Raw genomic sequence first — 17,006 nt, forward strand, 5'->3', positions numbered from 1 at the left:
AGTTAAATGAAGTGTATATGTGGTTTAGATGACTTTTCTCTGAACCTGTGAAACCAGTAATTCTGGAGTTCGGGATATTGACTCATACGCTCACAAAGGGGCTGCATAGATTGATTAATTTGTCATCTCACACAAATATATCCAAATGTCGTTTCTAACTTTATAATTTGATAATGTAATTCTCGTTTCTGTCAAATGTGTTTTCTACATCAATAACAACACCGTAGAGTCTTATCCACAGCTGCATTTCGACCACAGGAACTCTCCAAGTACCAGGAAACATCACAGGATCTCTGTGTGTTTGCACAGCTGGAATCAAGGTCTAAATTTAGTTCTTTGGTATTTTCTTTAGGTTCAGAAATGTTTGTGGTGGGGTCCACGATGCAACATATCTGTTTGGATGACTTCTCGCTTTGTTGTTATTCAGAGGTGGGTATTCCAGCCCTGTTCCAAAACACCATAGCTGGGATTCCAACCTCAGGCCGAAATGATGTGAAAGGTACCCAAAGAAAAAGCTGGACCATCCAGCAGGGGAATTACCACACCAACCTGAGCACCATTTTTCAACTTTGTTTTTCAAATCTTTTCAAAAAGCTCCACAAATAATATCATGTGATGAATGCTGGAAATACATTGTCTTCGGTATAGTTTGTGACACTGCTCAGACTCACTGCAATACAGTCAGCTGAGCAGTTCACAAAACCCATGTGACCTTACCACTGTTGCACATTCTACACCTGCACGTCACTGGGTGTGGTGCTGCTTTCAGGATTTAGTCACAGACTTGTTGCACAAGCAGCTTCAATAGATTTATGCACGATATGACTCTTGCATGCATTTGAAAACACAAAATGTATATAATAATGTAGAACTTGTGTGATCATGCAACTTATCAGAAGTGTTGAGGAGAATTGATGAGGACACTCTGTTGAGTAGCCGCTGATCATGCACTTCCTTTTCTATTTTGTCACATTTGCAAACATGTTCCTCTTGTGGCAGGCCTGTGTTAACATGTGTGTAGTGATGAGTCACTGAAAAATGCTGCGACGTTCAGGAGTGAACAGCATAATGTTAATTTACTGAAGCGTTCCACTTCCACTACGATCGGTATTACATTTTTACAAGACACTAAGAATAATACTCCACATTTTCCTGACAGCTTGATTTACTGTGCAAACAGAAGTTTTCACAACTTAAGATTTTATATTTCTAATAGGTTGTCTTTCAAACTTAATATGGAAGGAAACGTAGTATCATGAAAAAAATAAGATGTTGATTTAGTTTGCTTGATAATGGTTCCTATAAATAATATTCAGAGTCAATAAAGCAAGCAAAAGATTTTCATTTAGCACAATGACATACTTTCAATGTTCAGCCTTCCATTAAATCCAGAGATTCTCCTCTCTGAATTTCCCAAGGCTTTGCTGTAAAGACACATTCTTCTTTAAACACTTTAAAAAATATATATAGAAAAAGAAAACATGTGTATGGTTGTCTCTGTGTTTGCCCTGTATGGACAGTTGACCGGTCCAGGGTGTAACCTGCCCTCATCCATAGTCTACTGGGGTTTGAGGACAAATGTAGTAAGGTTGACTACATATAAAACACATTTATAATAGTACCAAAAGTACTACTTTATTCCATCAGCAGGGGTATTTTTTACTTGTCTTGTACCACCTCTGATTTCAATTTATAACTCATTGTCTGGCATTCTTACTTTAGACACATTATTATCCTAATGTTTATATAATTCATACAATAATTAATCTGTCAAATCTTTAAACCTTCACTGCTGGTGATTCGCTTGTCAGTCTGTTGCAGTAACAGCTGATGAACACTAGGTGTCAACATGCAGACTGCAATGAAGCAGGAGACAGCAGTCAGGCTGCAGGCATGCCCACACTCTTTTAGATTCTTTAGTTGAATCCACACGTTGTATTACATCTGTCCAGAATGCAATTAGTCGTTTAATCCATGTGTCCATGGCTGATAATCACTGCAGCCCGGTTCTCCCACTTAATTAGTAAATCATAAAACACGTTGCACAGGTCAATGCAGCCAACCATGGAAAAATGTCTCCACACAGTTATAAAAAAAAAGAACAAAACAAATCCTGTGACAGTTTTAGAAGCTGTGGAAAATTCTATATAATCAAATGTAATTGCATTGCATGGGGATCTGTCACGGCGCGGTGACGCAGTGGTTGGCACTGCCGCCTCAAAGCAAGTAGATTCCTGGTTGGACCCCGACGGCTGACAGTGACACGACCTTTTCATGGCGACCTTCATGTTCACCCTGTTCCTCCAGGGGTGCTTCCGTGTGTGTGTGTGTGTGTGTGTGTGTGTGTGTGTGTGTGTGTGTGTGTGACATCTATGGCACCACTACACTAATGTGGGTCCGACCTGCTTCATTGGAATCAAACTCCTTCTTTGACAGCATTTCGCATGTTTTGAGGGGTTGACATGTGATTTCAGGTTCAAGATCGGTACTTAGTTGTGGTGTCCAGTGCAGAGAAAGGGTTTGTCGATGAGTAATGTTGTACCAACATTTTGCAGACAGTTCTCAGAAGGATGAGCTGAAGAGCTCACGCAGACTAAAAGCATGAGCACAATGTCCCACTCAGCAGAGACACACGGAGAGGACAGCATAATCAGTGGATAAATGGTTGGTGGGCAACAGCATGGACCATAAAGGTTGAGCGGGGGAAAAAACTTGAAGAGAGACATGAGTGTTATGATAATAAACTCTTGTCCTCTTATCTTTAGATTTCGCTGGCCATTCTTTGTCGCAGACCTTTGCGTTTTACTCCAGATTGCGTCAAAAACTCCTCCACTTCCTCAGCGACACACAGCACAATAAGGACAAAAGCACAGACTGCCCCCCACACACGGATTCCTCAGCTGGACAGAAATTAAAACGTTTGATCGGGACTGTGAAGCTGTTTGTTTGGACGCAGTAAATGGGGCTATTGTATGCTAATTCTTTGCACAGAAGCATATGACCTCTCCAGTGCAGGGTAGTGGCTAGTGTGAGAGAAATCATTAGCAATGCAAAGTCATGGTGCTCTGATACTCTTGTTCACAGTCTCACGGATAGAGAGAGAGAGAGAAAAAAAAAAGTCTGGTAATGCCAACTTAAAAGTTTCTGGATGTATCTAATGCAAAACTGCTGCTGAAGGTAAGATCATTTTACATGTTTCACGTTGGTGATGGAGATTCGAGGCTGGATGTGTGTTCTGCAAATTCACTTTGTTGCTGATAAGTATAAAAAAAAGTGAGAAACTTTAATGGTGTGAGTCGAAGGTTTTAAAAAATAGAAGAGGAATTGAACAACGTGTGCTGAAAACTGACAGTCAAGCTAAAATCTTTGCCGTTCCTGTTGGTTTTGTTGATGTGTAGAATTACAACTTGTCTCAGAATCTAGTTTTACCATCTTTCTTTAGCTGTATACTAGATCTGCATGAGTTCTCCTCCACTGCTCATCAACACCTATTCTGACCTCATTTTTCTGCCTGGGAGAGTTTCAAAGTCCCAGGTTCTTTGGAGGAAAAAAAAAAAAGATGCTCCCTTTGCATGCTACACCATGGTCAGTGGTGAAAAGCATGTCACATGACACATGGTGCCAGACCTCAGTGTTTCACTCTTAAGTGGGCTGCCAGAATCAGAGGAGGGCAGAGAGGCTCCTCTCCCCTCTGGACTCACATCCATGCCAAACCAGCGGGTCAGCTTTGTCCTCCACGCTGCCTCCTATGCCTCTTACACCTCCAGCTGAGCCCGGTAACAACTCTGACATTTATATGCTTGAAGGACACTGCAAACATGTAGGGATCACAGAGCAACCGGTAAAGAATCAGCACAGAGGAGAATTTAAAAAAATCATTGTGTATCAAGTGTAAATTGAAATTTTGGGGTCGGGAAATTTGGAATTCACAAATTTGGTTAAATGAAACTCAAGAAATTCAATTGGGACTAAACAAAAGCTAAATTATATGTTTCTTTATTTATTATTGGTTGAAATGATTTTTGTCTTTCAAGTTAATGTTTGTGTGAAACTACACTTTAAAGACCCAGAATACTCACGGTACTTATTCTTATAAACGGCAGGTTGCTGCACTGAAAAAAAATCTGTAAGCTTAATTACATTGAAACATAAATGCATTATAGAAATGATCAGCTTTGTTTATAATGGTGCTGAATTATTTAGTCTTCATTGCAACGCCAATTGATTCTTTTGAAACTTTCTTTTCAGTTTGCTGTGACTGGAAGACCAGACATAAATAAATTAAATGACGAAGAATGCTTGTTATGACTGAAAATAACAGAAAACAATTTGGCAGTTTGTGGAAAGTGCTTATTCAAGAAAAACTCATTTTCTTTAATCCAAATATAATGGTTGTTATGTAAACTGACAGGTGTTGGTAATTTATAAAAATGCATAAATTCATTTACGTGTTTTTAAACAATTCAGCTGAAATATTTAAATGAAGTGAGTAATAAATATACCCTTCAATGAGGAGCTGATAGTTAATATATAATATTTATATATTGATCAAAACAGGTTTTATGTTTGCATGTGAGTTCACACTGTCATCCTAAACCCCTCTCCATATAAAATAATTTGAAAATAACAATTCAAGCGAGAGATGATGTTTTATAATGCATCAAGTAAGAAAATGATGCAGGTTTAAGTTTTGTAAATAAGGGTGTTTTCTGGACAATTTGATATATTTTTTGTCCCCTTTAACACAAAATACAAAAAAAAAAAGCTTTTATTTTTTTAACCTCTTCATTGAAATTGAATTGTGTATAATATGTATCTGCTCACTCATATGCCAGCAGTTTGCTGACATACTGTTAGTGAGACTTGGTTTTTTGGTTTTGACAAATCACGGCGAAAATAGAATAAGAGGAGAAGTTTCCAGATTATCTCAAAACATTTACAGGAAGTTTGAAAGTTTGTGGCATCCCGTGCTGCACATTGCAAATGTGTTGCTTTGTGAACTTGTTGAAAGACTTTAAATGGGTTTTTGTTGTGAAATAGCGACATAGTTATTGTTGATCGCTGCTTGCTTTGGAAGGGTTTAGTTGGGTTCTGTTGTCCTCTATCATTGTAAGAGCGCTTTGAGATGTTTGTTGATGTGATTTAGCGCTTTACAAATAAAATTGAATTGAATTGAATTGAATTGATGTCTCACTTCTGTATCAAACCATTCTAAACTTTGTTTTTGTAAATGACAAAGAGTAAGAAATGAGACTTCACCGTATCAGTCTGGGATCCTTATCCGGCAGCACTTCTCTCCTGAAATCCATTTCCCTTGACTTCAGATGACTGAATGATTATTGATATTAATATAGTGTGATTACGAGTGAATATTTGCAACACAAGATGCTGCAGCCTAGTAAGATATGGAATTTAAACACACCATATAACACTTTCATGTGTAAATCTTTTTTTTTTTTTTTTTCAGACCCAGAACCAAAGATGAACTGGGCCTCATTTTATGCCGTCATCAGCGGCGTGAACAGACACTCCACTGGCATCGGCCGCATCTGGCTCTCCGTCCTCTTCATTTTCCGCATCCTGGTCCTGGTGGTGGCGGCCGAGAGCGTCTGGGGGGACGAGAAGTCCGGCTTCACCTGCAACACCCAGCAGCCGGGATGCAACAGTGTCTGCTACGACCACTTCTTCCCCATCTCACACATCCGCCTCTGGGCGCTGCAGCTCATCCTGGTCTCCACTCCGGCTCTTCTGGTGGCCATGCACGTGGCCCACCGCCGCCACGTCGACAAGAGGCTTTACAAACTGTCGGGGCGGACCAATCCCAAAGACCTGGAGCAGATCAAAACCCAGAAGATGAAAATCACAGGGGCGCTGTGGTGGACGTATGTCATCAGTCTGGTATTCCGCATCATCTTCGAGGTGACCTTCATGTATATGTTCTACATGATCTACCCTGGTTACAAGATGATCCGGCTGGTGAAGTGTGACTCGTACCCGTGTCCCAACACGGTGGACTGCTTCGTGTCGAGGCCCACCGAGAAGACGGTCTTCACCGTGTTCATGCTGGCTGCGTCCGGCGTCTGTATCCTGCTCAACATCGCAGAGGTCGTCTTCTTGGTGGGGAAGGCCTGCAGTAAACATTTGCACACGGCTGGAGACTCGACTATGGGGGCCTGGATCCAACAGAAGCTTTGCTCATATTAATTAAACATCCAGATATTAAATCTGTGCATGCCTGACCTTTCAGTTTCAAACTTTGATTTTGTCTGTTCCTCATAATATGAAGTCATCGTGATTGTTCCAGTGAGTTTTAATCCTCGTAACAAGAAGAAGCAACCAGACCCAGTGTGTGTAAATAGTTAAATGTTGTTGATAACTACAAAGAGCCAAAAGCAAATGCACTGACACAATATAATAGTTTGATAATTGACCAACTAAAGATAAATGATGTAACATTTGACGGAAGCAATAATCGTTGACGTTTTTTCAGTTTTCATGGATTCCTTTCATTTTTTGATCATGAAATTAAAAGAATAAGCTGTAGTTAAGCCTGACGTTATCACACGCTACTTGAAATTACCAGATAGTGTCAGAGACGTGTTTGTAATGTTGTCATGCAGATCATCCCTTGGTTTAATGTCAGTATCATTTCTGTCCCTCAATCGTGTTGATTTCATTCTTTCCTTCGGTGGTTGTTGGTGCAATGTCATTAATACACAATGTTGCAATTCATAGATGTTACATGTAACCGTGTTCACGTTGTCCAGATTCAGTACTTTAGATAAAAACCATTTGACAGAAACAAAGCAAAAACTTGAAGTGTAAAGCTTTTTCATGTTTGCGTGTATTTCAGTGTATTTAAGTTGAAGCTGGATGTTCATATGTCGTGGGTGCGAGGGAATAAAATTGTAGTACATGTACTGTGCGATTTTTACAAGACACATTAAAGAAATACAAAACAAAACAAACACAAGAGAAACATCAGACTGGACTGACTTGTGAAATGTCTTTGGTTCGATTCCTTCCAGCATGATAACGGAAATCTGATGGGATTTTTGACCGACCAGAGCAAAAGATCAATTAAAAAAAAAAAAAAAAAAAATGAATGAATGAATGATGCTGGCACCACAGTTCTCACAGGGTTATCAATAGCCTTTGCGTTGTACGGGGGTCAGAGCGTGGGCTGCAATAGTTGACCCCGTCGACAGCTGGACTTGACACGGTCTGCGGAATGAGGGCACTTCTCTTTTTATGGAACACGTCATCGCACACCGCCATCGACTGAGGTCAGACTGACGAGGAGCCTCGGACACAGAAAACAAATTCTTGTAGTTCAAGTCGCTGATTAACGATGGCGATGACTTCCAGGGGATAAAGTTAAAGCATGGCTTGAATTCTTATCACACCGGGTGGTCACCCAATAGGATGTTTTAGAGATCGATGCTTTAATGGAAACAGTTGTGATTGTGAAAAAAGAATTGTAAAATTGACTCATTTTGAATTATAGAAACATCATCAGCAACATCATGAAAGTGCTGTTTTCTTTAAGAGCGATATAGCTGCTATGATTAGAGAGGAAAATATTCACATTACAGGAATTACATTGTATTTCAGGTAGTATTTTTGAAAGTATCTAATGCCACTAAAACTTTAGTACAGTTTGTACATATACCACTACTTTGTTACTTTTAGACTAGAAGTTTCCACTGAGTGTCCTCACAACGTTAAACAACTTTCAAACTTTTCATCTGTATTTTCAAAGTAGTCCTTTTTGTCATGTTAACATTTTAGCAGAAATAAATAGTTGAATAAACTCTTATGATATTATAATTAAAAAAAAACTATAATTCAGCTAGTTATGAGATAACAAATACAGTAGTTGTTCAACTCGCTTATGGAATAAAATTGATTTATCCTTAAAATCACCATAAAGCCTCGGTGTGACACAGAGTTGGAAGGACTCCAGAAAATCAGCACTCAAGTATATTTACAACTGACATTAAAGGTATTCCTCTCAAAAAATGTCTTCATATAATTGTAAACTGCTTATCAACTAGATGCATTTCAATTGAATTAACCGATGAAATATTGTTCAGACCATACATCTGTTTTATAAAAAAAGTTACTTTCTGTTGAAAGAATAAACATGTTGCCTGAAAAATACAGTTCATAAACTGTTTGGAATATTAATTGTTGGGCTTTTTTGGTGATTGATTTAAAAAAGGTCAATTTATACTTGGAAAGTACACAGAATACTACATGATTACAGTAATGTGTCAACATTTTCAAAGTTTTAACTTAAAAAAAAAAACATTTATTAACTTTAATTTCTTTGAGGTGTAATAAAAGGTCGGGTGGAAGAATAAAAAAAAGGATCACAAAATATGAGTACTGCAGTTTGAATGTATGAATAGTTTCGCTAAACTTTGCTTCAACTCAAAGAGCTTTGAGAAGTACAGAGTAAATAACATGACAAAGTTGCCTTTTGGTTCCAGCACTATTCCAACTAACTTGTTTGTTTTTGATCCCTCACAGTGGCACTGAGGTGTCTGAAGCTACTCCACACAGTCAAGGGTCAGATCACCCGAAGACCGGCAACATAAAAGCCACTCCCTTCTCCAGGAATTATATTTAGACACTAACATGTAAGCCTAACCTGCGTCCTCACTGGGCTCCTCAGCTGCCACTCAGCTCAACAGAAACACCTCTTGAGCGAGACGCTTTCATAGACTTCCCTCCAGACGGCGAGTGTTTCCACTGAGATTGCACAAAGACAAGATAGAGGTTTAGTTGTGGCAGTTTCTTTAACGCTTGGGATTGAGTAAGGTCAGAGTGGGAGGGAGGACAACAGGCTAGATCATAAAGTCCCCAGTGAAAAGAGTTTTGCGAGAGAGGGCTTTATCTTGATGCTTGCAGCCTTCGCAGCGGCTCACAGGAACGTGGCCTCTCTCTCTGTGAAGTAAAGAAGGTCAATCACTGAGAGACTCCAATGGAAAGCAACATTATTAGGTATGTCTTTGTTTGGGAACATTTACCTTGTGTGTGCACTTTTGATTTCTTACCTATTAATCAAACAATGTAACTTCTTTTTTCGAGTGCGACTTCTACAAACCGATTTGTTCTTGTTTTGCGCTGCCTTGTGTGTGAAATTCAAGTGAACCAAGTACAGTTCTACCAGTTTCCACTGTGTGAAGGTGTTTCCGTCAGGACTGGCTCGCAGTCTTTTGAAGCGTTTCAAACAGGTGCTTCTATCGACTGCTCAACCAGTTTCTGAAGGACAAGTACAACTATTTTTAATTTTACTTTTTTTTTTTTTCGCTTTGCCATGTGGAAACCAATAGGCCCTGAAATATAAACTAGAAACCTAATTCTGGAGTCAGGGAGTGCTGTTGGGTACAGTGTCACAAGATCTAAGCTGGGGCTGAGAGTTTTGAGCGAGCCTGCTCCGGGGCTTTCGCTCACACACAGTCAGCTGTGTCTTGGTCCTTTTTATCAGCACACGCTGCATCGGGCACAACCTTTAGGAAGACAAATAAAGGATTCATGACGGATGAGTTATTTCATCTGATTTGGGTTTTCTGTAGTACAGAACTCTTTGGATGAGGGATATCTGCAAACTGCGTCATCAGCATAAATAAATACTGCATTTCTAATTATATGCGTGCCAGGGAAGTTCTGAGTTAATGCCGCATCTAATTGGATTTTATTGCTTCGTCTGTTTATCAGTTTCAATCACGGTTAGATTGATGAGTTTTGCACTCGGTGATATCTGTGATTGAAATGTACGGCACATTTACTGGCTTATTCGAAAGTAAGAAATCAAAAAAACTATTTCTACCTCGTAATTTTCTGCCTTCCATTCATGCAGCATGATTGCCAATAAACATAAACATTGACACAAACAGTCGTAAAAGCTCTCTGTAGACTCTGTTAAAACACTTTGTGGTTGGTAAAGAAATCATTTTGTGGATCTCGTGCTGTCCCAATAGCCCCAACAGGGGATTTTGAGTAGTAGCAGAGAGTAGTTTAAATTGTGGCCTGTAGACGGCCCACACATGAACAGCAAAGAGACCAGCGGCTAAACGTTTGAGATTTAAATCAAACTGTTTTCCTTATGTCACGCTGCGTTAAGTTTCTAATTTTTGAGCCTGTGATTCAAATTTTATGCATTTTAAAGTGAAATAAATGTTGGAGTGTGCTGACTTTTTCCACATGACTGTTTTAATTATAAATCACAACATGTCAGTTTTATATCATTTAGTTTATGGTTGATCAGAGAGGATCCAATGTCTGATGGTCCGAATAAAAACATATATATCTCAAGTTTCTTGGTGTGCACATATGTTTGTGTTTATGTGTAAAGTGAAGACATATTTCATGACATAGTGCAGTAATTAAAAAAGTTCTTCTGAAACAAACTTCTGAAAAACTGCTTGATAAAATACAAAGAAATATAAGAGATTGTTACTCACGTGATGCTGAGCTCAGTAGGTTAGTAGCGTGTCCCTGAACAATGAAGAATTACATTTTGTGTTCAAGTCAGACTAACACAAAAACAAAAGTGTATAATAATACACATTTTTGAAGATATCAACATACAGCTTGTAACAGTGTCTGTTTGGTCAAAAATAACTGTAAATGTTCTGGCCATAGCCTCCAACATAACTGTATGTTTTTTTTCTTTTTCCATCTTGCTAAAATATTGTTCTTTCTCCTTGAAGGCTTCTCATTTGGTTTTGCCAATAGAGCTGAAGGTAACTTAGTGAACCAGCATGGCGGACTGGAACCTGCTGGGGAAGCTGCTGGAGAGTGCCCAGGAACACTCCACCGTCGTGGGCAAAGTCTGGCTGACAGTGTTGTTTATCTTCCGTATCATGGTGCTGGGAGCGGCTGCCGAGAAGGTGTGGGGAGACGAGCAGTCCGGCTTCACGTGTGACACCAAGCAGCCCGGTTGTCAGAATGTGTGCTACGATAAGACCTTCCCCATTTCACACATCCGCTTCTGGGTGCTGCAGATCATATTTGTCTCCACCCCGACTCTCATTTATCTGGGCCACATCCTTCATCTAGTCCGCATGGAGGACAAGGAGAAGCAGAAAGAGAAGGACCTGGCCCTGCACGGTGAGAAGCAGCAGCAGTCACACGGCTCTAAAATCAAGAAGGCCCCGGTGAAGGACAGCCAGGGCCACGTGCATTTGCAAGGCGCCTTGCTCCGGACCTACATCTTCAATGTGATTTTTAAAACCCTGTTTGAAGTGGCTTTTATTGTGGCTCAATACTTCCTGTATGGTTTCGAGCTCAAGCCAATGTACACGTGTGACCGCTGGCCTTGTCCAAATGTGGTGAACTGCTACATCTCCAGACCCACCGAGAAGACAATCTTCATCATTTTTATGCTGGCCGTGGCCTCCATCTCCTTGCTGCTCAACCTGGTGGAAATGTATCATCTAGGTTTTACAAAATGCCACCATGGGCTTCGTTACAGACAATCAAAGGCCTCAGACGAGTCATCCAAGCCCCTAAGTGACGCAGTAATACCCTTCGTCCCGAGTTACAATTATTTTACAAGTCATACTGAGCCTTTCCCTACGAACACAAAGTACTGCATTACAGACCCCACCTCTCCTTTTAACCCGTACACCAGCAAAGCCATGTTCAAGCAGAATAGAGACAATCTGGCAGTGGAGAGGAAGGGTCAAGAAGAGGAGGACCGATTAAGGGAGGAGGAGGACCGCTTAAGGGAGGAGGAGGACCGTTATAGGGAGAGGGAAACAGCCAGCATCGTGTCTGAGCAGGCCGCTGAAATTCAGTGCGCCAACAGTCAGTCGAGCAAGCAAAGCACCAAAAGCAGCAAAAGCACCAAAAGCAAACAGAGTGACCTGAAGATCTAGAAACTGGACGGGTTTAATCTGAGACTCAGGACCACTGAGAGATGTCGCTGTGTATTACAGTAATCTGTGAATCTGCGAGAGCGGGTGACATCAGGGTCAAAACAACTAAGCAAATGGTCATAAATGCTACGTTTCCTATTAGTGATCAGGTCAATGTGGTGGAGGTGTTCATGAGGACACGATTTGAAGACAAAGGCAGTACTGAGTAGACTAAAAGTGTGTAATGTGAGAGGCCCTTTTTCAAGTATTACCAAGATCCATTAGAAGCAGACTTGGATGTCATCGACTGAATGAACAGTCAATGAAAATTATTTTCAAAGCAAATTTTCTGTTTACTTTTTAACTTCTGCCACAAGTGGAACGATTTCAGGATGCTCCGTTCTTCATGGACATGAGACGTAATTGTTCCCAACAGATTTCTCTCACCACAACAAAATTGAGGCCTTTCAGCTTGAACTTCATTCCAGGGAAGGTTTACAAGCATCAGTGAGTCAAATGCAGGGAAAAGGGGGTGATACGGATCAATGATGTTGTTTGTGAGTGTGAGTGGATTTCTTGTCTATGTAGTTGTTAAAGTACCTCTTTGAAATTGCCCCAGCATTAAGGTGGCTCGTCTGGAAAATGCTTGAGAACATTACAGTGGGCCTCTGTGTTGTCAGTCTGATCCTGAGGGGCAAATTCATGGTGCATCACCCTCTGAGTGGCACAGAAAAATGTTGAACTCGCTCTGGGTCACGCTCCTGAGCGGCTTTCGATGGGCTTGAAGTGTGGGGGGCTCCTCCACTGTATGCCGTTTGATCTCCGGGCTGTGGCTGCAGAATGATGATCCTCAAACAGACGATAAGTCGTCCCGGGTTGTTGAGTCTGTTCCAGCTCAGTTTGAGCTTCGAGACAAAACAAAATCAAGTCTGTGGTTAACAAAACGCCCCAAAAGACAGTTTAAGATGTTAACAGTGGCACATGACCTACTCAACAGAGTTACTGCTCTCTCCCGCTGGGAGTGCTTAACTGTGGCACACGCCATTTGTGCCCCACAGGGACAGTCACAGGACATGTTGATCGTGCCACATATACCAAAAAAAAATGATTCCCAGGGCAATATTTTAGTCATATCAATCAATTTCCTTCTCACATCCATAAATAAGTCTGGGGGAACAAATAGCATGATGTTTAAAGAGAAAGAGGAGCTTCTCATGATGACACTTGGAACAGATTTTACTTTAATCTCACTATCTTCTAGACGGCTGCATATCGCAGTGAACAACAAAGGAAGTGACTCTTTTGAGCCAATTCACAGACTTCACACTCAACTTGCTCTTTAACTATGTCAGAAATTATCCTTCATCCAAAGTGATTTGTGTTTTCTGTTTACGAGACTTCTACTTAAATAAATGCTCGCAAAGAATCGAACAAACCAAAAATGTGTTGGGTGACCTAAAAGTGTTACAGAAACAAACTTCTTACCAGTTGTATTGCCTTGTTGTGGGTTGTTGCTGCTAAATATTTCACTTCGGCAATAAATGTCAACATATGAAAGTGGTCTTCCAATATGCTCAAATGCATAAACACCAATTATTGTACGTACTTCTGTGTATTTTGATTAAACCGTTTTGACGTGTAGCAAAGAAATGGGTTGTTAAAGCTTCTCTTTGGGGAATTTTCAGACACACTGCGGTCCTTGAAGGGCTGTACATGATCTCATTTCATTTTTTTACGTACCATAAACACGCCGCAGGTAAATTCTGATGTCTCTTGCTTTGCTCATTTGCAGCTTTTTTGCAGCTTATCGGCAGCTGATCTACTTCTGAGTTCAATAAGTTGATGGTTTTGTGACGCAAATAAGTCCAGCCATGCAAATCCATTATTCATCCCATGTCTCTAAAAATGGTCACAGTTCTAGAATCAGAATTTCAGGGTTCAAGTGGGCATCAATTCAGAAAATTTGAGTATAAATATGCGTGACGCCTTTTAAAGGTCTTATGTACTCGTAGGCAAAGAGATTTGTGCTGTCACAGCTTTTAAACAATCAATTTTTTCAGGTGCCCTGGTAGGCTTGAGGAAAGAAAATTCACAACTAATAATGTAACATAAACATAAGCGTGAATGACCTATTGAAATTATAAGATAAGCTATCGTGTAAGAGGTCTAAGGATCGGTCCACCTGACTTCCACTTCAAACAAAACATTTTAATCAGCACACATTTGATAGCAAATATTTCCCATCAGCTTAAAAACCAGATTGATTCAAAGTGAGATTCCCTCCAGCATCATCCAAAATATGTTGGTTTGCCTGGGATTACACGTGTCTGCAGTGACTTTAGGGTGATTAGTGTGAGCTTCACTCTCTATGTGTGAGAGTTATTATCATTGCTTTAATCGGGTTCTGAAATACAACTTTTTGGTGCGTTTTGTCTGGAGGGGATGAAACCAAAGTGAGGAAAGACAAAGTTAGCCCCTCCCCAAGCACACAAGAGCTTGTTTTTACTTATCTGGGATAAAATTGGAATTCTCTTGTTTGACTTTTTTTGTTGAAGCTTTTCTTGATTGCAAAAGTGTGTCTGGACTTAAAATGGAAAGGTCTCTTATTTGCTCATATGTGACTTGAGTTTTTTTTCCCAAACCTGTCACCGAGATACCGATGTTATCATTATAAAAGGCATGAAAACGTGTTGAAGCATGGCACATGTCACATGCTTCTGACATACATTTCATACATACATCAGTGGTCTTCAGTGAGCCTTTACAAATGATATACCAGATAAATTCACTAACAACTGAGCTACAGCGTGAAAACTCGTGACATTTATGTGAGGAAGCCAATCAGATCAATTGTTAAGGAATTGTTAAATTTGCATGAACTTTTTTCCCCAAATCCTCCGTTCATCATTTTTCTAAACTTTGTCTAAACTATGGTCACCTGGAGCTGTAGCCCATCTAAACCAAAAACAGAATGCAAGACAGGGTATGCCAGACAATTACCAGTCCAGCACCGTTATAGTAGTATAGTAGAGTAGTAATCTTAGTGATTCATTAGATTCAGCCATTCTCTCTCTCTCTCTCTCTCTCTCTCTCTCTCTCTCTCTCTCTCTCTCTCTCTCTCTCTCTCTCTCTCTCTCTCTCTCTCTCTCTCTCTCTCTCTCTCTCTCTCTCTCTCTCTCTCTCTCTCTCTCTCTCTCTCTCTCTCTCTCTCTCTCTCTCTCTCTCTGTCTCACTCTCACACACAAACAAAACCCTAACTCAGGCCGAGAATAGGGATTGAACCTCTAATATTGACGCCGGTAGGCATCGTATTTTATCAACTGTACCACAGATAACCAATCCAGAGTCACCAACTAACCAAAAGTATGTTTTTTTTATGTATATAAAAGATACCGGGACGATACAGGAAGAACATGCAAATATAGCACAGACATGGGCACAAGTTCCCAGTGGGTTTGAACCAGTCTTGCTGTAAGTGGACCGTCATGCTGCCCAATGAGTTTTTTTTAAATTTTTTATTACAAAGCATTATCAAGTAGTCAGTTTGTGTCCTCCTTTTACAGTTTTCTTACTTGGTGGACACGTCCAGAGCTGCGTCGCGATGCTCTCCCATTACCTGCTTGGTTTCCACCAGTTGCATCAGGCGCACAAAGTCTGACTGTGGATGAAGCAGTTTCCGAACCATACACTTCCATTGACTGGTGAGGGTTGAGCCTCAGAGGCTTCTTCTCTGCTGGCTGTAAATAGCATGCACTCTTTGAGGAGCGTTGAAATGGGGGGTAAGGGAGCAAAGTCTGTGCTTCCACATCTATGACTGTGATGATGTTGGCGTTTCAGTGTAAAAAAAACAATAAAGTCATGTTGACTTGCTGTTGATTAAGTCATGAACAAATATCCGATAAAAGTGCTGTCTTTAAATAGACACACTGTTTAAACAATCATGCAGTGTATAATCTGTTCATGGCCCCGCAGCATGACAGCTCTAATGGGCCCTTTGAGTGAAACGCTGTAGCGTTGCTTGATGGTGCTCAGGGTTTTTCTTTTCTTATTTTCAAAAGATTTTTTTCTATGTGATTATTTTACATTTTGAGTAATCCCAAAACAAAATCCTGCATTTCACTGCACTCAGGTGAAGCAGATTGCTTAAATCCCTAAGGCAGCCAGATCTCTCCTAACTGAACAGGTGAGAGGGTTTAAGGTTGTGAACTCTGAGTGTCAACCGTGTGCAACCAAATCTCCGAAGCCAGAATAGTGCGAGCTCCATGCAGAGCCCATTTGTCACAGAGTCCCACTGCTTCTCGTAAATCACACGGACGGCGCAGACTGCGCGACAAGTCAAGGAGGGAACATTTTACTGTAAGTGATGAATGGTCTGCACATGATATCTCATGTTTTTTTCATAGAGGCTATTTCTGCTGCTTCTCTGTTGCAACTCCATGGGGCCTCAAATTATGGCCCGGTAATGGCAACGACAATTTTCTACTTTCATCTCAGCTAAACATTAAAATTTTTGATCTTTATCGCTGAGGCAGAATATTTATTTCATCTCTCGCTGCGTGCTCAATTAATTGATGCCGTCAGTGTAGTAAAATGACAAGTCACTCCCTTGGATTAGGAGGTTTTAAAGGTAGTTGTTATGTTACTTCACGCTTCAAGACAAAGTTCCGGGTTGGAAACTGCTTGCTAGTAAAACCTTTTTGAGTGGAGTTTGCATGTTTTTCCTGTGCCCGCCTGAAACCCTCGTCTGGCTAAATCAGACAAAGTATAACGACGTATGACGCATCATTTATTCCCCAGATGGCTGCAACCTTCAAAATGCACTGTTGCATCATCATAATAACTTAATGGAAATGTTCAATATTTACAAACATTTAAACTGGATGTGGGTCACGTTGCTACACGAATGAGACGGAAAACCATTAAATCTTTTTTGGGAACAGATCTGGAAGGGAACATGCCAGACTGCAGATATTTATGGTCTTGTTGTTGGAGGGGAAGTCAGCTGTTGGGAGGGAACAGTCTGTGACAGTAAATGGGAGAGTAAATTGTTTCACCCCGCCAAGTGTGAGTTATAAAATACATATACATTTTTTAACTTTCTGGTAAAAGGGGAATTCAGCGATATCAAGGCCTGTC

The 17,006-nt window shown here is 40.5% G+C and overlaps 2 protein-coding genes across 2 annotated transcripts; both read left to right on the top strand.

Moving 5' to 3' along the window:
• The first annotated feature begins 3,025 nt into the window (after positions 1 to 3,025).
• Positions 3,026 to 6,945, top strand: gjb1a (gap junction protein beta 1a). The gene is made up of 2 exons (XM_080483881.1): positions 3,026 to 3,177; positions 5,468 to 6,945. The coding sequence occupies exon 2, from the start codon at positions 5,482 to 5,484 to the stop codon at positions 6,202 to 6,204; it is 723 nt and encodes a 240-aa protein (XP_080340007.1). The 5' UTR covers positions 3,026 to 3,177; positions 5,468 to 5,481; the 3' UTR covers positions 6,205 to 6,945.
• A 1,789-nt stretch (positions 6,946 to 8,734) lies between these two features.
• On the top strand, positions 8,735 to 13,513 carry LOC308122135 (gap junction Cx32.2 protein-like). Its single transcript, XM_080483795.1, has 2 exons — positions 8,735 to 9,009; positions 10,722 to 13,513. Exon 2 carries the CDS (start codon positions 10,773 to 10,775, stop codon positions 11,889 to 11,891), a length of 1,119 nt encoding a protein of 372 aa, XP_080339921.1. The 5' UTR covers positions 8,735 to 9,009; positions 10,722 to 10,772; the 3' UTR covers positions 11,892 to 13,513.
• The last annotated feature ends 3,493 nt before the right edge of the window (positions 13,514 to 17,006 follow it).

Source organism: Lipophrys pholis (assembly GCF_963383615.2).
Source record: "Lipophrys pholis genome assembly, chromosome: 16".
In the NCBI taxonomy this organism is placed as follows: domain Eukaryota; kingdom Metazoa; phylum Chordata; class Actinopteri; order Blenniiformes; family Blenniidae; genus Lipophrys; species Lipophrys pholis.

What these genes read in the sequence shown, in the direction of transcription:
- gjb1a (XM_080483881.1), top strand. Translation starts at nt 5,482, where the DNA reads ATGAACTGGGCCTCATTTTATGCCGTCATCAGCGGCGTGAACAGACAC.
- LOC308122135 (XM_080483795.1), top strand. Translation starts at nt 10,773, where the DNA reads ATGGCGGACTGGAACCTGCTGGGGAAGCTGCTGGAGAGTGCCCAGGAA.